Source organism: Equus quagga, chromosome 14 (assembly GCF_021613505.1).
Source record: "Equus quagga isolate Etosha38 chromosome 14, UCLA_HA_Equagga_1.0, whole genome shotgun sequence".
In the NCBI taxonomy this organism is placed as follows: domain Eukaryota; kingdom Metazoa; phylum Chordata; class Mammalia; order Perissodactyla; family Equidae; genus Equus; species Equus quagga.
Genome location: NC_060280.1, coordinates 12,439,613 through 12,460,830, shown reverse-complemented (window position 1 = coordinate 12,460,830; position 21,218 = coordinate 12,439,613). Strand labels below are relative to the sequence as shown.

Sequence of the window (21,218 nt, the reverse complement as noted above, 5' to 3'; positions counted from 1 at the left end):
GGGCTGCTCCCTCCAGCCTGCTCAGGCCTGCCCGCACTCCCTGCTCAGGCCGTGGTTTCAGAGACTGGTCATTTGTGCCAGGGTAGCCTGGGGTCTTGTCTGCCTCAAAGCCCCCCAAGGCTACAGACTTTCCCTGAGGCCCTCATTTGTCAAGGCACTGGCCAGAGGGCCTTTCTTGAGGAAATCTCCCTGGGAGAGTTTGGTTTTCCCAGCATCATCTGTGCCTCAGTTTCTCATTCATAAAATGGGGATGATAATAGAGCTGCTTCGTGAGGTTATTGTGAGGATTGAGGGAGAAATCCTTGGGAAAGGTTGAGTATGGTGCTTGGTGCTGTTTAAGAGTTGGCTGTTGTTGTTGTTATTGTTATTAGTCCCAACAATGGGGGGCAACAAGGGCAGTCTCAGACACACTGCACCTGCCAGGGCCTGAGACGGGCTCACAAGGAGGCTAGTCCAGGGAGGCCCCCTGGGGACAGAGAGGGCAGGGCCTGGCGAAGAGCAGCTCTCCCCTGTCGCAGGGCCTTGGGCTGAGAGGGGAAGGGATTCCCCCAAGGCCTCACCACTCCAGGGGAAGCCTGTTGCCTCCATGGAGGTCTGCGGTGGCCTGGCCAGTGGCAGGGCAAGGAGGAGACTGTGTCCTGGGGGGCGGGGCAAGCCTGGCCACCAATGTCCCAGAGGGGCAGGGTGACGGGGCAGCCTTATGCCGAGATCAGGGGCCCCAGCCTCCTCCTTGGCCACCCCTCAAAGCCGAACCCCACAGCTGCCCCAGTCCTCAGCCCCTTCAACAAGTTCCCAGAACCCCATCCCAAGGATCTCCCAGGTGCCGACCCCAACTCTCAGGAACACAGTTTCCTCTGAGGTTGGCTTTTATTTGTCTTCACTTTTCCTGCGTGAGTCCATTTGTCCATCCCACGGGGCAGGGTGGGCAGGGTCTGAGCTGGATTCCCTCTGCGCTCTGGCACCTGACCCGGAGCTCATGCCCAGTCTCACTCTGTCTCGGGACTCCGGGGCGGGTCGCCTTTCCAGATGCCAGGCCCTCGGGGGTTGCCTACCCTGCCTGTGAGTGGCGCTACGATGCCTGTGCCAGTCCCTGCTTCCAGACCTGCCGGGACCCCTGGGCAGCCAGCTGCCGGGACGTGCCCAGGTGAGGTGGCGTGGGGTCCAGTGTGTGCACCAGCGGGCTTGGGCATACACGGGCGTGAATGGGCTCATGTGTAGTCTGTGGGTGTAGGTGTGAGCATGTACTGAGGTGTGTGTGTTTACTCATATGTTTGTGTATGCATGTTTCGTGTGCTGTGTGTATGGAGATATGCGTACCAGGGTGAACCTGCTGTATATGAACGTATGTGAATATCTTGCATAATGTGCATATAGCTGAGCCCTGTGTGTGTTTGTGTGGGTGGACAAGTGTGCATGGGCTGTACACAGTTGTGCATATGTACATGCGTATGAGTTGCATGTATTTGGGTGTTGGTGCAGCTGAGTGTGTGCACGAGGGTGTGTACACCGCTGTTTCGGCAGTCTGTGTGAACGTATATGTAGCTGTGTGAATATTGTTGAGTCCTGCAGGTGTGGAGGAGGTAGGTGAGAATGTGCCTAAGTGGAGACGCATGTGAGAGTGTATGGGTGTGTGCACACGCAGACCTTGTTTCTGTTTCCGTCTCCGTCGGAGGGGCCGAGTGTGTGGCATCTATGTTTGGGTATGTATGCTCTTGCACACAGTGTCTTCATGGAGGCTCATGTGAGTGTGTACGTGATAAATACACACGCGTGTGTCATAAGAAAGGGTGAGGCCTGTGCTCCATCCAGGTGAGAAGAGGTGACCCTCCCCTCCTGCAGACCGCTTACCTGCTCCCTACTCTGTCCTCAGGGTGGAAGGCTGTGTGCCTGCGTGCCCCGCCCCCAAGGTCCTGGATGAAGTCACACGGAGATGCGTCTACTTGGAGGACTGTGAGTGGCCAGGATTTCTCACCCCTCCCTTGGATTTCCTGAAAATTCCCGGAGTCTCATTGACCAGTCATGCCCAGAGCCCCAGGTCCCTGGAAATGCAGGGTCAGCACAGTGCCCTCTGGGAGGACCCTGTAGAGCAGGCGGAGACCTCATCCTGTCCATTCTCCCTATTTCACGGGAAAAATGAAGCCCAGGGTGGGCAAGGAACTGGCTTAGGGGTCACATGGTGAGAACACAGTACAGCCAGACTTAGACCTGAGGTCTCTCGACTCTGGGCTCAGGGGTTGAGGTATGGGACAGAATCCAGACAGGCTGAGTTCTCTGAGTCATCTAACACCACGTGATGGAGGCCCCTGGGTTGGTCAGGCAGCCTGACTGGACGTTGGAAGCTGCCTTCCCTCCCTCACTTAGGGTGCCAGTCCAGGAAGCCCACATCACAGCCCTGCCCAGCAATGACCCCCATCCTCTGCGCCTCTTCTCTTGTCTGCCCCAGGTGTGGAGCCTGCGGTCTTGGTTCCCACAGAGGCCCTTGGCAATGAGACCCTGCCTCCCAGTCGAGAGCTGCCCACCCCCAGTGACAAGGAGCTACAGTTTCCACAGGAAACTCCCGGAGTGCCCTCCCACAGGCCAGCACTCACCCCAGCTGCCCCACTCACCACAGCCCTGAACCCACCCATGGCAGCCACTGAGGGGCCTACACTGTCTCCAGGCCCTACCCAGGCCACTCTGCAGCAGCCGCTGGGGGTCACTGCATCTAACCTCCCTGGCCACCCCACAGAGGCCCCAGCCAGCAAGAGAGTGACTGCCAGCCGCCTGGCCACTGCCCATGCCCCAGAGTCCTCATCCCTCCCCCTTTTGAGAAGGACTCTCACACCTGGCATGGAGTCGGGTGCCATGGAGACGACCAGGGTGACTGTGACCTTTGCAGGGAGCCCCAACATCACAGTCTTGTCCCAGTCAACTCCCGGACCTCACTCCCCACTCATGACCAAAGCTGTGACGGTCCTAGGCCCTGGCTCCTTGCCTGTTAAGACAACACCCCTCCAGCCTCTTCCGAGCCTGGAGTTGCCTGCAAGTCCCTCCTCCAGGCCTGTGGCTTCCCCTGGAGTGACCTCTAGGCCCCCCACTTCCTCAGGATCCCAGGAGGCTTTGCTGACACCTGCAGTAACGAAGGTCATGAATGGGACAGGGATCCCCCAGCCCATAGCGGCCCAGAGCTTTTCCAGTCCCAGCAGCCCCCCAGCCAAAGCTAGAACAGCAGAACAGGTTCCTGTCAGTCCCCTGGTGACCAAGAGAGTGGAGACGGTGCCATCCACAGAGAAGGTCCAACCTGGGCCCGGCCAGCCCATGGGCCTGCCAGTGTCCCCACTTCCAAGCCCGCTCCCCACTGCCCCGCCCCGCCCCGCCCGGCACACCACCACAGCCACCCAGCCCCCAGCTCTGCCTGCAGGGACTCCAGCTGCCACCAGCCTGTCCACAGTGGCTCATGGGCTGGGGGCCACATCCTTCATGTCTTTGGAGTCAACTCGGCCACCCCAGCTCCTCTCTGGCCTGCCTCCCGACACCAGCCTGCCCCTGGCCAAGGTGGGCACGTCTGCCCCAGTGGCCACACCAGGCCCCAAAGGCTCCATCAGCTCCCCTCCGCTCCAGCAACAGGCCACATCTCTCTCCGTGGCCACGACCCCACCTGCTCGGACACTCAGCCCAGGACTGCCTGTCACCTCAGCTGTTATGGCCCAGGTGCACCCGCCCAGTCACACAGTCCCTCAGGCCACAGGCACAGCTCCAAGCCGGCTTCTGGGAGCCACATTGCCAACCTCTGGAGTGGTGGCCATGGCTGAGGGGGCAGCCTCCACAGTGTCAGTCACCCCCCGAAAGAGCACCACGGAAAAGATGGCTGTCCTGTCCAAGCAGGTGTCTCTGCCCCAGGGCGCGCCCACGGAGCTCGTGCCTGCTGTGGCCCACACTCTTGCCACCTTGGCAGCCGAGGCCGAGGGCCCCAGGGCCAGCACGGCTCCAGGGGTGCCCACGTCCTCTCCACAGAGCCGCGTCTCAGCCAGGACGGCCTCCCGAGAGAGCGCGCTGGTCTCACTCCCTCTGCTGCCTGAGGCCCAAGGGACCTTGGCGGGACAGGTCCCGGTAGAGCCAGTGGGGGAAGCCACCACCGAGCAGTCTGCACGCTCGGCCCCAGCCCAGAGCATCACGGAGAGTTCAGCCGCGGCCTCGACCACCACCGCTGAGGCCGATACATCTGCCGCCTGTGTCGTGAGTGACTCGTCAGGGTTCTGGCCATCTGGATGGGGACCGTCTGTGCCTACTCTCCTCCGTGCCACTGGGCTTAGACGCCCCCACGGCCTCACATTCCTGGGCGAGGGGCCAGGCCCGCTGCAGCTTCTTCTTAACCTGCTGCCAGGCTGCGAGACAGTTTAGTTGCCGTCCTCGCCCCTGCCCCAAGCTTCTGGTGCCTGAAAAATCCTCCAGGTTCCTCTGGGCCCCTGATGCCATAGCAGGGTCACACTGTGCTCCATCTGGGCCCCAGGGGCTGATTGGATGGTGCCGTGTAACTCCCAGAGTGTGACAGCATGGGTGTGCCAGGGTGTGCATGTTTGTGTCTGTGTACCTGTGTGGGACTATGTGTATACACATTTGTGTCCACATGGGTGAGACTCAGTGGGAGTGCTCACATACCCGTGTGCGTGTTATGTAGTGTTAAGAGAGTGTGTAACTGTGCATTTGTGAGAAATAGAGATAAAAACAGTGTTGTATGTGTGTGTGCTCATGTGTGCAAACACATATGGGTGTGCTTGGGTTTCTGTGAGTGTGAGCTAGTGTGTCTGCACGTCTGTGTGCCCGGAGTTCTTGGCACGGGCCAGGTAGAAGTCTCCGGAGTCAGTCCCCTGACCCCTGATCTAGCGCTCAGCCTAGCCCCGGGCCCGGTGGCATGTTGGGTGGGTGGAGGGTGAGGGCACCACTCCCTTGGAGTTTCCCCTCAGGGCCCCTGCCCTCCTAGAGCTTGGGTCGGAAAGGATCTTGTGCCCTCAGGCCCGGGGTGAGTGAGGCAGGGGAGAGAGGGGCTGCACTCAGGCTGTCCCTCCACCCTGTGCTCCAGCCAATCGCCGAGCAGGACTGCGTCCGCCACATCTGCCTGGAGGGCCAGCTGATCCGTGTGAACCAGTCCCAGCACTGTCCCCAGGGTGCCACACCCCCTCGCTGTGGGGTCCTGGGCCTCGCTGTGAGGGTGGGCGGGGACCGATGCTGCCCACTCTGGGAATGTGCCTGTGAGTCCTGGGGTCCACCTGAGCCTCCTGGGTCCCCTGCCTACCCCCACCCCAGCGTGACCTCTGCCCCTGACCTGGGTGCTCCCTGGCCTCAGGGTAACAATGATCTGAATGTGCCCTCCCGTGGGATCTCTCAGTGTGACCCTTGACCTGGCAGATTTCCTACCCTCTCGACCTCTGATCTCTGTGTGACGCCTGCTCTGAGCGTCCCTCCAGCCCCCAGGGCCTCCAAATCACCCAGGAAAAGGCCCAGACACCTGCCCCATATTCCTGGGCGGCCTTGGCCCTGGTGGCATCTGTTTGTTCTCATCCGTGCCCCTCCCCCAGGCCGATGCTCAATCTTCCCTGACCTGAGCTTCGTGACCTTCGATGGGAGCCATGTTGCCCTGTTCAAGGAGGCCATCTACATCCTCAGCCAGAGCCCAGATGAAATTGTCACCGTCCACGTCCTTGACTGCAAAAGTGCCAATCTGGTGACTGCCCCCTGCTTTTCGAGACTCAGGGGTTTGACTCAGCTTGAAGGGGAGATTGAGCAGTGAGTTGGGTTTTGAGAGGTCAGACACGAGGACAGATGCAGAAGCTCCCTCTCTCCCCCAGCGGTGTTCTGGAAGGGGTGCATGGGGAAAGGGTGAGTGAAGTGTACCACTCCTGGCTCTTCCCGGGGTCTGCGCCACCCCAGCTTGTGCCAGCTGCCTAGACCCATGTGGCCAGCACTGACGTGCCCAGGAACTGGGGTGCCACTCCAGGGATGCGGCCTGTGGTCAAGGGTGCCAGCTTCAGGGATCGCCTGCTAGGATGCCCCCCTGAGCCAGGTGGAAGGAAGCAGCTTTTTTTATTTCAGCTGGGCTTGCGTGAGGTTAGGTGAAGCCAGAAATGTTCCGTGGGATCCTGTACCATCTGCACAGTCCCCGTGGGTGCCCCGGCATATTGTTGGAGGGGGGCGTGGTCAGGGAGTGCTGGCACTTGCTGTCCAGGGTGAGGACGTGGCAGGACTGGGCCCCGGGTTGATGAGGGCTGGGCTCTCTCTGCAGGGACACCTCAACTGGCCCCCGTTCTGTCTGGTGTTGCTGAATGTGACTCACCTGACCCATCAGGTCATCATCGACCGCTTCAACCGGAAGGTGAGGCCATCGCAGAGCTGGTGCCCCGGGCAAGCCAGCAGTCAGCAGAGGGGCAGGGCTTGGGCCGGGGGCCTTGAGGCCAGTGCACGACTGGAGGCAGGCGTGGGGAGGGGACCCTCTTAGAGAAAAATAATGAGTGGAAGTGATTTTACTTAGAATACTTGTGTCCACCTGATGTCAAGAGAGAAAAAATACCAGGAGGAATATTGTGACGGAGAGGAAGTTAGGGTGGAAGAGACAGTAGCCTTAAATGATTGTGGTTAAAATATCTTGCTTCTGCAATTTTTAGAAAATTACACGGCCATGTGAACACATTCCTAGGGCCCCTCCCAAGAAGGGCACTATGTAAGTGAGGAGTCCTAAATTTAAGCTTCATTAACTTCACATGAAGCCCGGCTCTGTCAAGGAGGCCGGGTATAAGATACTTCAGCCGGGGGTCTGCCTCTGCTCCTGCCAAGAGGTGGGCGAGAGGAGGTAATTCGTCTCCTCTTTAGGTCCCAAACTCCTGCCTCTCCCCACCTGTTCGTGAGCCAAGGCCTGCAGGGCTCCTGGTGGAATCTGCCCTTGAACCAAACACAGGGGCCACCACGTCCTGTGGGGCTCTCAGGAGCAGGGCTCAGGGCAGTGGATTTTCTAGGAGATGGAAGCTTAAGCAAAAAAAAAAAAAACTCCCTGGTTTCATGCCTTACTAATTTTTATTTTTCCACTTTTAAAAATTAAGGTATAGTTTACGTACAGTAAAATTTACCTTTGTTTGTGTGCAATTCTACAGATTTTAACAAACAACCACAGTTGTGTAACCACCATCACAATCATGATGTAGAACAGCTCCATCACCCCCAAACATTGCCCTGTGCCATTTTGTTGTCAACCCTCGTCCCACCCCCTGACAAACACTGTCTTCTGTCCCTATAGTTTTGCTTTTTCCAGAATGCCATGTAAATGGAATGAGAGTGTGTAGAGAGAGTCACCCATGTTGCTGCACATATCAGTAGTTTGGTCTTTTTGGTTGTTGAGTAGTATTCCATTGTATGGATATACCACCATTAGTTTACCCATTTGCCGCTTGAAAGACCTTTGGGTTGTTTCCAGTTTTAGGTGAAAACAAATAAACATTTACGTAAAGGTTTTGATGGATAGAGTCACCAGGAGTGGATGGCTGGGTGTATGGTAAGGGGATGTTTAACTTTACAATAACTTGCCAGATTATTTTCCAAAGTGGGCATTTAGCATTCCTGCCAACCACGTGTGAGAGTTCCGGTTGTTTCACATCCTTCCCAGCATTTTGTAGCATCCATTTCCTTTTATTTTTTTCGGTCATTCTAATCAGTGTATAATAGCATCTCATGTTTTTAGTTTGCATTTCCCTAATTACTCAGAAAAGGTTTATTTTCCATGGTATGTCTTCTTTGGCGAAGTGTCTGTTCAAATCTTTTGTGCATTTTAAAGATTATGTTGTCTGTTTTATTGAGTTTGGGAATTCTTTGTATATTTTGGTTACAAGTCCTTTATTAGACATAAATATTATCTCCTGACCTATGGCATGTTTTTTTGTTCACCTACAAGTGTTTTTCTTTTTTTTTCTTCTTAAAGATTGGCACCTGAGCTAACAACTATTGCCAGTCTTTTTTTTTTTTTTTTTTCTTCTTCTCCCTAAAGCCCCCCAGTACAAGCTGTATATTCCAGTTGTGAGTGCCTCTGGTTGTGCCATGTGGGACACCACCTCAGCATGGCCTGATAAGCAGTGCCATGTCCGCATCCAGGAGCCAAACTGGCGAAACCCTGGGCCACTGAAGCAGAGTGCACAGACTTAGCCACCTGGCCATGGCCTGGCCCCTACCAGTGTATTTCAAAGGGCAGAAGTTATTAGATTTTTTTAAAAATTTATTTTTAATTTATTATTATTATTTTTTTGGTAAGGAAGATTGTCCCTGAGCTAACATCTGTGCCAGTCTTCCTCTATTGTGTATGTGGGACGCTGCCACAGCATGGCTTGATGAGCAGTGTGAAGGTCCATGCCTGGGATCCGCACTCATGAACCCCGGGCTGCTGAAGTGGAGTGTGTGAACTTAACGACTATGCCACTGGGCTGGCCCCCAGAAGTTATTAGTTTTGAGGGAGTCCAGTTACCAATTTTTTCTTTTATAGATCATGATTTTGATGTTGATCTAACAAACCTTTGGCAAAGTCTCAAAGATTTTCTCTTATGTTTTCTTCTAGAAGTTTTATAGTTTTAGGCATTACTTTAAGGTGTATGTTGTGTTTTAAGTCAATTTTTATAAATGGTGTTAGGTGTGGGTCAAGATTCACTTTTTTGCATATGGATACTCAATTGTTCCAGCACCGTTTGTTGAAGAGGCTATCCTGTCTCCATTGAATTTGTCTGTGCGTCTTTGTCAAAAATCAATTGACTGTTAATGTTTGGGTTTATTTCTAGACTTTTAATATTGTTCCATTAATCTATATATTTGGCCTTTCACCAATGCCACACTGTCCAGATAACTGTTGCTTTTTATTAAATTAGATAGTATGAGTCTTCCAACTTTCTTCCTTTTCAAAAGTTGTCTTGGTTATTTTAATCCTGTATCTTTCCATATAAATTTAGAATCAGCTTGTTGATTTCTAGAAAACATTGTGCTAGGATTTTGATTGGAATTGGTTTGAATATATAGTTATTTGGGGGGAGAAGTGCAATCTAAACATTAGTGAGTTTTCCAATCCATGAACATGGTACATCTCTCTATTAGTTTAGGTCTTCTCTGATTTTTTCATTGGTGTTTTTTAGTTTTCAGTGTAAGAATCTTGCACATATTTTGTTAGATTTATCTCTAAATATTTCATATTTTTGCTGCTATTATAAATGATTCTATTGTTTTTATTTTGCTTTCTAACTGCTCATTGTAATATGTGCAAATACAACTGATTTTTGTGTTTGTAAAAACACCATTGAGTTTTTGTTTAGCTGGTTGTGTGTACACATGATTTTTGCATGTTGACCTTGTATCTTACAACCTTGTTAAACTCACTTATTAGTTCTTGTAGATTCTTCATTTTTTTCTAGATAGACGATTTTGTCTTCTCCAAATAGAGACAGTTTTATTTCGTACTTGCCAATGTGTATGTTTTTATTTATTTTTCTTGCTCGTTGCACTAGCTGGACCTCTAGTATGATGTTGAGTAAGAGGGATTGACAGCCAACATCCTTGTTTTGTGTCTGATCTTAGGGAGAAGGTGTTCAGTCTTTCACTGTAAAGAATGGAGCTAGTTATTTGCTTTTGGTTGATGTCCTTTGTCGGGTTAAGAAAGTCTCCTTCTCATTGTAGTTTTCCGAGAGTTATTATTACCTTGAGCAGTTATTGAATTTTGTCAAATGTTTTTTTTGTGCATCTATTGAGAGAATCTATTCTTTTTCTTTTTTAGACCTTCTTTTACAAGATCACAATATTTTTTGTGTTTACATGAAAGAGGAAAGATTTTCAAATTTATTTTTAATAAATTGCTTGCAAAGAATAGTTTTATTTAGAGAACATTTTATTTAAAAAAAAAACTAAGTCAAACATTTACAACAACAGCAAAAGTTTCTTCATTAAACATGTTTAAAAGTAGAAGACAGTTTACCTTAAGCAAAAGAAACTATAATCCTGGGATTTAATAACTGTGCAATCAAATTTTAAGTGTGATCAGATGAGTTCAATTTAACTGTCATGTTTAAAAAATTCTTGGATTCTCTGGATTTTCTAGTTTCAATTTTCCAGCTTTAATATCTTCCAATTACCATTCTTGAAGGTCTGTTATTATTATTGTCTTATGATTCTGGCAGTCCTTGATTCAGCAAGGATATTGTAAAGTACACAGAGAGGTATTTACTGCTCGTTTAGGCCCCAATGTTGTGTGAGTTTCACTGATTATTTTTTCTTAAAAGTATTTGAGCTGTCTGTGAGAATGCCTTTCTTGACCATTCCTGCTTGGAAAGCTTCCTGAAGGTGTGGAACTTCAATCTTGATGTTACTGAGGTCAGACCAGTGGTTTGCTTCAGGAGATTTTGTCGTGGGGCACCCACAAAGAGAGCAAACTACTGATGGAGACACCACAATTTAGCCTTTTATTGTCACCATTCCTCAGACTATTTTTTTTTTACTTAATTTTTTAGAACAATTTAAGGCTCACAACAAAATTGAGAGGCAGATACAGAGATTTCTCATATACCCCTGCCCCTGCACATGCATAGCCTCCCCCATTATCAGCACCACTCACCAGAATGGTGCATTTGTCACCAGTGATGAACCTACATTAACACATGTTAATCACCCAAAGTCTATAGTTTACTGTAGGGTTCACTCCGGGTGTTGTACATTCTATGGGTTTGGGCAAATGTATAATGACATATATTCATCGTTATAATATTATGCAGAGTATTTGCACTGCCCTCAAAATCCTTTCTGCTCTGCCTGTTCATCCCCTCCCCATAACCTCTGATCTTTCTACTGTCTCCATAGTTTTGCCTTTTGCAGAATGTCAGATAGTTGGAATTATATAGTATGCATCCTTTTCAGATTAACTTCTTTTGCTTAGCAATATGCACTTAAGTTTCCTCCATGTCTTTTCATGGCTTGATAGCTCATTTCTTTTTAGCACTGAATAATATTCCACTGGTCTTCTTTAGACTATTAATATGATGAATTATTTTGATTTTCAAATGTTAAGCCAGTCTTGCATTCCTGGAATTAACTTCACTTGATTAGAATATGTTACCCTTTTTATATATTGTTGCATCTCCTTGAGGTGTATTAGTCTAAATTTTCCTATAATATGTTAGTTTAGTTTTGATGCCAGAGTAATGCAGGCCTCATATAATGAATTGGAAAATATTTCCCCTCCCCTTTTTTTGTTGTTGTTCTTCTGAATCTTTTTTTTTTTTTTTGGTTATTTCTTTTTTATTGAGTTCATAATAGTTTACATCAATGTGAGATTTCATTTGTACATTATTTCTTGACTGTCACCATATAAGTGCTCCCCTTCACCTCTAGTGCCCCCCCTTCCCCTGGTAACCACTGAGCTATTTTCTTTGTCCCAGTACTTGTTTATATTCCACATGAGTGATATCATCTGGTGTTTGTCTTTCTCAGACTGGCTTATTTTGCTTAGCACAATTCCCTCTAGGTCCTTCCATGTTATTGCAAATGGGATGAATTTGTCTTCTTTTCTGGCTGAGGAGTATTCCATTGTACATATATACCACATATTCTTTATCTTATCATCAGTCGATGGGCACTTGGGTTGCTTCCAGGTCTTGGCTAGTGTGAATAGTGCTTCGATGAACATAGGGGTGCATATGTTACTTTGGATTGTTGGTTTCAAATTGTTTGGGTAGATACCCAGTAGTGGGATGGCTGGGTCATATGGTAGGTCTATTTTTAGTTTTTTGAGGAATCTCCATACTGTTTTCCATAGTGGTTGCACCAGTTTGCATTCCCACCAACAGTGTGTGAGGGTTCCCTTCTCTCCACACTCTCTCCAACATTTGTTATTTGTAGTCTTAGTGATTATAGCCCTTTTAACAGGTGTAAGATGGTATCTTAGTGTAGTTTTGATTTGCGTTTCCCTGATGATTAGTGATGTTGACCATCTTTTCATGTGTTTATTGGCCATCTGTATATCTTTGGAAAAATGTCTGTTCATATCCTCTGTCCACTCTTTGATCAGGTTGTTTGCTTTTTTATTGTTCGTTTGTGTGAGTTCCTTATATATTATGGAGATTAACCCCTTGTTAGATATATGATTTGCAAATATTTTCTCCCAATTGATGGGTTGTCTCTTTGTTTTGATCCTAGTTTCTTTTGCGTTGCAGAAGCTTTTTAGTCTGATGAATTCCCACTTGTTTATTTTTTCTTTTGTTTCCTTTGTCTGAGAGGACACGGTATTTGAAAAGATCCTTTTTAGTTCAATGTCAAAGAGCATACTACCAATATTGTCTTCCAGGAGTTTTATAGGTTCGGGACGTATCTTCAAGTCTTTGATCCATTTTGAGTTTATTTTTGTGTATGGTGTGAGATAGTGGTCTACCTTTTGTATGTGGCTGTCCAGTTTTCCCAACACCATTTATTGAAGAAACTATCTTTTCTCCATTGCATGTTCTTGGCACCTTTGTCGAAGATTAGCTGACCATAGATGTGTGGTTTTATTTCTGGGCTTTCAGTTCTGTTCCATTGATCTGTGTGCCTCTTTTTGTACCAGTACCACGCTGTTTTGGTCACTATGGCTTTGTAGTACATTTTGAAGTCAGGGATTGTGATACCTCCAGGTTTGTTCCTTTTTCTCAGGATTGCCTTAGCAATTCAGGGTCTTTGATTGCCCCATATGAATTTTAGTATTCTTTGCTCTATTTCCGTGAAGAATGTCATTGGGATTCTGATAGGGATTGCATTGAATCTGTAGATTGCTTTGGGTAATATGGACATTTTAACTATGTTTATTCTTCCAATCTATGAGCAAGGAATCTCTTTAAGTCATTATCAGTTTCTCTCAGCAATGTCTTGCAGTTTTCTTTGTATAAGTCCTTCATCTCCTTGGTTAAATTTATTCCTAGGTATTTTATTTTTTTAGTTGCGATTGCAAATGGAATTATACTTTTGAGTTCTCTTTCTGTAAGTTCGTTGTTGGAGTATAGAAAAACAACTGATTTTTGTAAGTTGACTCTGTACCCTGCAACTTTACTGTAGTTGTTAATTATTTCTATTAGTTTTCCAATAGATTTTTCAGGGTTTTCTATATATAAGATCATGTCATCTGCAAACAGCAAGAGTTTCACTTCTTCCCTCCCTATTTGGATTTCTTTTATTCCTTTCTCTTGCCTAATTGCTCTGGCCAAAACCTCCAGTACTATGTTGAATAAGAGTGGTGATAAAGGGCATCCTTGTCTCATTCCTGTTTTCAGGGGGACGGTGCTCAGTTTTTGCCCATTGATGATGATGTTGGCTGTGGGTCTGTCATATATAGCCTTTATTATGTTGAGATAATTTCCTTCTGTCCCCATTTTGTTAAGAGTTTTTATCATAAATGGCTGTTGGATCTTGTCAAATGCGTTCTCTGCATCTATTGAGATGCTCATGTGGTTTTTATTCCTCAGTTTGTTGATGTGGTGTATCACGTTGATTGATTTGTGGATGTTGGACCATCCCTGTGTCCCTGGTATGAATCCCACTTGATCGTGATGTATGATACCTTTTTTCTCTTTTGAGGGAGGTTAGCCCTGAGCTAACTGCTGGCAATCCTCCTCTTTTTGCTGAGGAAGGCTGACCCTGAGCTAACATCTGTGCCCATCTTCCTCTACTTTATATGTGGAATGCCTACCACATCATGGCTTGCCAAACAGTGCCATGTCCGCACCCGGGATCCGAACCAGTGAACCCCGGGCCGCTGAAGCGGAATGTGCGCACTTAACTGCTGCGCCACCGGGCCGGCCCCAGATACTTTTGATGTATTGCTGAATTTGGGTTGCCAAAATTTTGTTGAGAATTTTTGCATCTATGTTCATCAGTGATATTGGCCTGTAGTTCTCTTTTTTTGGCTGTCCTTGTCAGGCGTTGGTATCAGTGTGATGTTGGCCACATAGAATGTGTTAGGAAGTGTTGCATCTCCCCTAATTTTTTGGAATAGCTTGAAAAGGATGGGTATTAAATCCTCTCTGAAAGTCTGGTAGAATTCCCCAGGAAAGGTGTCTGATCCTGGGGTTTTATTCTTTGGGATGCTTTTGATTGCTGTTTCAATCTCTTTCCTTATGAGTGGTCTGTTCAGATTGTCTGCTTCTTCTTGGCTTAGCTTTGGGAGGTTGTAAGAGTCTAAGAATTTATCCATTTCCTCTAGGTTATCCATTTTGTTGGTGTATAGTTTTTCGTAGTATTCTCTTATAATCCGTTGTATTTCTGTGGAGTCTGTTGTTATTTCTCCTTCATCATTTCTGATTTTGTTTATTTGAGCTTTCTCTTTCTTTTTATTTGTAAGTCTGGCTAGGGGTTTGTCAATTTTATTTTCTCAAAGAACCAGCTCTTTGTTTCATTGATCCTTTCTACTGCCTTTTTTGTTTCAACAGCATTTATTTCTGCTCTGATTTTTATTATTTCTCTCCTTCTGCTAACTTTGGGCTTTGCTTGTTCTTCTTTTTCTAATTCAGTTAGGTGTAATTTGAGATTGCTTAGTTAGGATTTTTCTTGTTTGTTAAGGTGTGCCTGTATTGCGATGAATTTCCCTCTTAATACAGCTTTTGCTGCATCCCATATGAGTTGGTATGGCATGTTATCATTTTTGTTTGTCTCCAGATATTTTTTGATTTCTTCTTTAATTTCTTCAATGATCCATTGCTTGTTCAATAGCGTATTGTTTAGTCTCCACATCTTTGTCCCTTTCTCAGATTTTTTTCTTGTAATTAATTTCTAGCTTTATAGCATTATGATCAGAGAAGATGCTTGTTATTATTTCAATTTTTTAAAATTTATAGAGGCTTGCCTTGTTTCCCAACATATGGTCTATCCTTGAGAATGTTCCATGCGCACTTGAGAAGAATGTGTATTCTGCTGCTTTTGGATGGAGTGTTCTATACATGTCTTTTTAATTTTCTAGAAGAGTTAGTGTAGACATGGTAATACTATTATTTCATCCTTAAGTATTTGGTAGAATTCAAGTGAAGCCATCTGGGCCTGGAGTTTTCTTTTGGGGAGGTTTTAAAATACATATTAAATTTCTTTAAAAGATATAGGGCTACTCTGGTTGCCTATTTCTTCTTTGTTGAGCTTGGGTAGTTTGCATCTTTCACAGAATTTGTGCATTTCATTCAAGTTGTCAGATTTATAGGCATTAAGTTGTTCTTCATATACTCTTGCTATCCTTTTGTCTGTAGGATCTGTATCTGTGTACCTTGTCTCATTCCTGATATTAGTCATTTGTATCTTTTCTTTTTTTTTAAGATTTTATTTTTTCCTTTTTCTCCCAAATCCCCCCAGTACATGTTGTATATTTTAGTTGTGGGTCCTTCTAGTTGTAGCATGTGGGATGCCACCTCAGCATGGCTTGATGAGCGGTACCATGTCCACGCCCAGGATTCGAACCAGTGAAACCCTGGGCTGCCAAAGCAGAGCATGTGAACTTAACCACTGGCCATGGGGCCGGCCCCAGGTGATTTGTATCATTTCTTTTTTTCCTGACCAGTCTGGCTAAAGGTTTATCAAATTTATTGCTTTTCTCAAAAAAAATGGTTTTATTGGTTTTCTCTATTGTTTTTTTTCTATTTCATTGATTTCTGCTCTTTATTATTTTCTTTCTTCTCCGTACTTTAGGTTCACTTTACTCTTTTTTTCTGATTTATTAAGGTGGCAGCCTAGGTCACTGATTTAAGACCTTTCTTCTTTTTCTAATATAAGCCTTTGGGGGGCCGGCCCCATGGCTGAGTGGTTAAGTTCATGCACTCCACCTCAGTGGCCCAGGGTTCACTAGATCAGATCCAGGGTGTGGACCTACACACTGCTCATCAAGCCATGCTGTGGCAACATCCCACATAGAAGAACTAGAATGACTTACAGCTAGGATTTACAACTATGCACTGGGGCTTTGGGAAGAAAAAAAAAACGAGGAAGATTGGCAACAAATGTTAGTTCAGGGCGAATTGTACTCACCAAAAAAATGAAAAAAACCCACATTTAGTACTACAATTTTCCCTTTAGGTAGTGATTTAGCTGCATCTTACAAATTTTGGTATGTTGTGTTTTTATTTTCATTAAGCTCAAAATACTTTTAAATTCCCCTTTTGATTTTTATTTGGCCTGTGGGTTCTTTATAAGTGTTTTCTTTTGTCCCCAAATATTTGGTGATTTTCCAGATATCTTTGTAATTAATTTATAATATAATTCCATTGTGTTCAGAGGACATACTTTGTCTAACTTGAACCCTTTTAAATTTGAGGAGGTTTGTTTTACGTACCAGAATATACTCTATCTTGGTAAACGTGTATTCTGTTGTTGAGTGGGGTGGAGTGTTCTGTGCATGTCAGTTAGGTCAAGCTGGTTGATAGTGTTGTTTGAGCCTTCTAATCCTTACTATTTCTGTATACTTGTTCTATCAATTACTGAGGAGAGGATGTTGAAGTTTCTGATTATAATTGTTTATTTGTCTATTTCTCCCTGGAGTTTTATCAGTTTTTTATTCACAAATTTTGAAAATCTGTTGTTGGGTGCATAACACTTAGGATTGTTATGTCCTCTTGAATTCACTCCTTTATCAGTATGAAATGGCCTTTTGATCCTGGTAAAAGTCTTCGTCTGGATTCTGCTTTGTTTGACTTGTCTGTAATAGCTTCTCCAGCTTTCTTTTGATTAGTGCTAGCATGTTTACCTAATGTCTATATCTAAGATATATCTTCTTCCATCCTTTTTCTTTTAAACTATTTGTGTCTTTTTGCTTAAAGATGGAATTTCGTAGGGAGTGAATAGTTGGATCTTCTTTTGCTCTTATCTAGTCTGCAGGTGTCTGCCTTTTAATTGCAGATGTTTAGATCATTTACATTTAACTTGCTCATCAACATGGTTGGGTTTGTATGTACCATGATGTTGCTATTTGTCTTCTCTTTGTCCCATTTCTTCCTCATTCCCCTCCCTTTCCTCTTTTTCTGCCTTCTTTTGGATTATTTTTAATGATTCCATTTCATCTCCTATATTGGATTATTATCTATACATTTTTATTCTTCTCTTTCAGTGGCAGCTGTAGAGTTTTTACTATAGTATAGTATAGTATTTTAAATGTATTTAGTATATATTTTTAACTTGTCAGTCAAGCTCAAGTAATATACTCAATCACATACAGCATGAGAACCTTAATAATAGTGTCCTGCCTTTGTGCTACTGTTGTCATACATTTTACTTCTATGTTTGTTATAAACTCCAAGTGCATTGTGATTATTTTTTTCCTTAAGCAGCCACTTATCTTTTAATGTGGTTTTTCTTTTTTGAGGAAGATTAGCCCTGAGCTAACAGCCACCACCAACCCTCCTCTTTTTGCTGATGAAGATTGGCCGTGAGCTAACATCTGTGTCCATCTTCCTCTATTTTATGTGTGGGATGCCTGCTACAGTGTGGCTTGATGAGCAGTGTGCAGGTCCGTGCCTGGGATCCAAACTGGTAAACCCAGGTTGCCGAAGCGGAGTGCACGAACTTAACTGCTATGTGACCAGGCTGGCCCCCTAACATGATTTTTAAAATAAGAAAAGTTTATATTATTCACATATTTACCGTTTCTGGTGCTCCTTATTCCTTTGGGTAGATGTGGATTTTCACTGGATACCACCTTTCTTCTGCCTGAAGGACTCCCTTTAACACTCTCACCGTGCAGGTCTGCTGGTGATAAATTCTTTCAGCTTTTGTGTGTCTGAAAAAGTCTTGATCTCACCTTCATTTTTTAAAGTTATTTTCACTGGGTTCAGAATTACAGGTTGACTTTAATTTTTCTCTCAGTACTTTAAAGATTTTGCCCCACTGTCTTTTCTTTTTAATTGAGGTGAAATTGACATAACATAAAATTAACCATTGTAATGTTAACAGTTCAGCGCCATTTAGTACATTCACAATGTTGTACAACCACCACCCCTATCTAATCCCAAAATATTTTCATCACCCCAAAAGGAAACCTTCTACCCATTAAGCAGTTGTTCCCCATTTGCCTATCTCCCAGCCCCTGTAAGCCACCAATATGCATTCTGTCTATAAATTTGCTTATTCTGGATATTTCATGTAAATGGAGTCATACACTATGTGACTTTTTGTGCCTGGCTTCTTTCACTTAGCATCATGTTTTTGAGGTAGCATCTATCAGTACTTCATTCCTTTTTATGGCTGAATAATATTCCACTCTACGTATATACCACAGTTTGTTTTCCCACTCATCCATTGATGGACACTTGGGCTGTTTCTACCTTTTGGCAGCGGTTGTAAATAGTGCTGCTATGGAGTTCCATTGTCTTTTTGCCTTGCTTATTTCTAATAAAAAACCTCTGTCATTCTTATCTTTGTTCCTCTGTACATGTCTTTTCCTCTGACTGCTTTTACAGTTTTTCTTCTATCACTGTTTTTAAGCAATTGGTTATGATATGCCTGGTAATTCATTTCTCTTATGGGGATTCCAATTACATGTATATTAGGCCACTTGAAGTTGTTCCACACTTATGTTCTGTTCACCATTTTTTCCAGTCTTTTTCCTTTCCGTGTTTAATTTTGGATAGCATCTGTTGCTCTGTATTTAAGTTGATTAGTACTTTCACCTACAGTGTCTAATCGTCTGTTAATCCCATCCAGTGTATTTTTTATCTCAGACATTAATTGTATTTTTCATCTCTAGAAGTTTGATTTGGGTCTTTTTTAATCTTCCACATCTCACCTTAGCATTCTTATGTTTTCCTCTACTTTCTTGAACATATAGAATATAGTTGTAATAGTTATTTTTGTGTCCTTGTCTACTAATTCTATTAAATGTGTCAACGTGGATTGATTTTCCCCATCGTTGTGGGTTGTATTTTCCTGCTTCTTTGCATGCCTGACAGTTTTTTTCATTGGATTCCAGACATTGTGAGTTTTGTCTTGTTGGATGCTGGATACTCATTTCTCTTCTTTTTAGAAATATTCTTGAGCTTCGTAACAGTTGTACTGCTTGGAAACAGTTGATCCTTTTGAGGCTTGCTTTTAAGCCCGTTGGGTGGAGCCAGAGTAGCCTTTTCTCTAAGTGTGATTTTATTCTTTCTTCTGAGGAATAATTCCTCAGTACTGAAGCCGCCTTCTGCATCCTCGGCTTATTCCCTATGAATTGGGGGGTTTTTCCTCTCTAGCTGGCAGTAGCTGTAGCTGTTCCCACCTGGGGTAAGCGCTGAGGACTTTGTCTGCTTGCATCAGGTGGGTCTTTCCCTGGCCGCAGGGAGTTTTCTCATCTGCATACACTGTTCAGTATTCTCTCTTCTCCCTCCCTCCCCGTCCCCAGCTGTCTTCTCTCTCTCTGTCTCTCACTCACTCTCCGCAGCTCTCTCCTTTTCAGTGCTCTTGCCCTGAAAAGTCGAGCTCTCTTGGCCTCTGTGAACTCCCGACGCTAGTCTCACGACCTTGGGGAGACCACTGGGCTCTCCTGGGTTCCTCCTTCCTGCCCCGTGGCCTGGGCACCTTCTCTAAGCAGTGAGCTTGGCAGTCATAAGGCTCACCGCGTTTGTTTCCCTTTTTGAGAATCGCTCTCCTGCACAGCCGCCTGTTCAGTGTCTGAAAGCTGTTGTTCCATCGATTTTGTCAGGGTTTTTGGTTGTTTAAGGCAAGAGGGTAAATCCAGTCCTTGTCACTCCATCTTGCTCAGAAGCCAAAGTCCAAGTCGTTAGTTTTGAAACTCTTGTCCCTGGTCCTTACTTGGACCCAGAGTCCTGCGAACACAGGTGAGGACCTCTGGGCTTCAGATACGATTATTCACTCCCAGAGCTGGGAGCGCACCCCAGGGTCATCAGCCCAAGCCCCTGTCTGCACAGCTAGGAAGGCTCAGGCCCTGAGAGAGCCCAGAACTTCCCCAAGGTCAAAGTTTTCTGACTGCTGGGCTGAGGCACCCTCTACTTCAACACAGTGGGTCATGGGCTGGATAATTTGCCAAATGATTAGTAAAACAGTGATTCTTGGAGGAAGGGTAAAGTCATTAGAAATATTTTAACACCCTAATCTTTTCATCTCCCATTTCTAAAGAGTAAAACTAATAATCCATAATACATCCAAATTTAACCTTGTCAACATGGCAGCTGAGGTTGTAGCTTTGAATTTAAAGTGTTTGAGAGACTTGGAGTATGTTGCATATTTAACAAACAGTGATTGAACCCCGGTTTGTGTCGGGCCCAAAGGGAGATGCGGGGGACCCAAAGGTGAAGGAGACATAGTTTCTGCCCGTAAGAAACTCACAGTCCACCGGGGCCTCCATGAGGGAACAGACAGATTCTGTCTTCATGGCCAGTGCAGAGATGGGGAGACCTCAGAGAAGGGGTGCCCAACCCAGAGGCTGAGGGTTAAGGGAGAACATCCCAGAAGAAATGATCTGAGCAGAATGAGGAAAGAGTAGAATGATGAGGAAGCTCAGGATCAGCGTTTATTTGGGCAAAGAGATGCAGCCTGCCTCCGGCTGTTGCATTTCTTGTTTCATTGTTTTGTGCTCCTAAAAATGTTCTCAGAATTCTCCCATGCCACCTTGGGCTGTGTCTTGGCTGCATGTGCCTGAAACAGAGCCTGGCACATAGCAGGTGCTTAATAAATGTCTGTTGAATAAATGCATGGATGGAATGGACAGACAGACAGACAAGCTATGCTCACATTGAACACCACCCCCCTACAAGGTGACTGTGGACTCTCAGGCTGTGTGGCCCCCAGTGAGCAGATACGGGTTCAGAATTGAGGACACAGGCCACATGTACGTGATCCGGACGCCATCACACATCCAGATCCAGTGGCTCCACAGTTCGGGACTCATGATCCTGGAGGCCAGCAAAGCCAGCGAGGCCCGGGGCCATGGCCTGTGCGGTGAGGTGGGACCCAGCTGGGGGAGGGGGCTGCTTCCTGGGTCCATCTCTGCCCCCAGACACAGGGCCCCCTGGACCAGGGAAAGCTGAGACAGAGCGCCAGGCCAGAGGTGGGACCAGGGGGGCTGCCAGGGCTGAGAACTAATGTCCTGCATTCTGGGGCTGAAGCTGCAGCAGGGAGATGGCACAGGGCTCTGTCCTCAGCCTCTTGTCACTTCAGCCGACATTGTCTGTCAGCTCCCCTGATAACTCCCTAATACCAGATAATCCTTCCCGTCCGCAAATGCCTGGGCACTTCACAAAGCA

The 21,218-nt window shown here is 45.8% G+C and overlaps 1 protein-coding gene and 1 non-coding gene across 2 annotated transcripts in view; one reads left to right on the top strand and one right to left on the bottom strand.

Moving 5' to 3' along the window:
- OTOG (otogelin) overlaps positions 1–21,218 on the top strand; it is a 94,204-nt gene that overhangs the window by 56,546 nt on the left and 16,440 nt on the right. The window contains exons 33-39 of the mRNA XM_046685504.1: positions 1,027–1,144; positions 1,871–1,950; positions 2,444–4,215; positions 5,060–5,228; positions 5,556–5,701; positions 6,260–6,349; positions 20,730–20,913. Of these exons, the coding sequence (XP_046541460.1) occupies positions 1,027–1,144; positions 1,871–1,950; positions 2,444–4,215; positions 5,060–5,228; positions 5,556–5,701; positions 6,260–6,349; positions 20,730–20,913 (2,559 nt within the window). The remainder of the gene's footprint in view (positions 1–1,026; positions 1,145–1,870; positions 1,951–2,443; positions 4,216–5,059; positions 5,229–5,555; positions 5,702–6,259; positions 6,350–20,729; positions 20,914–21,218) is intronic.
- LOC124225944 (small nucleolar RNA SNORD89) lies at positions 10,357–10,472 on the bottom strand. Its single transcript, XR_006885159.1, has one exon. It is a non-coding gene; the product is annotated as a small nucleolar RNA SNORD89 (small nucleolar RNA).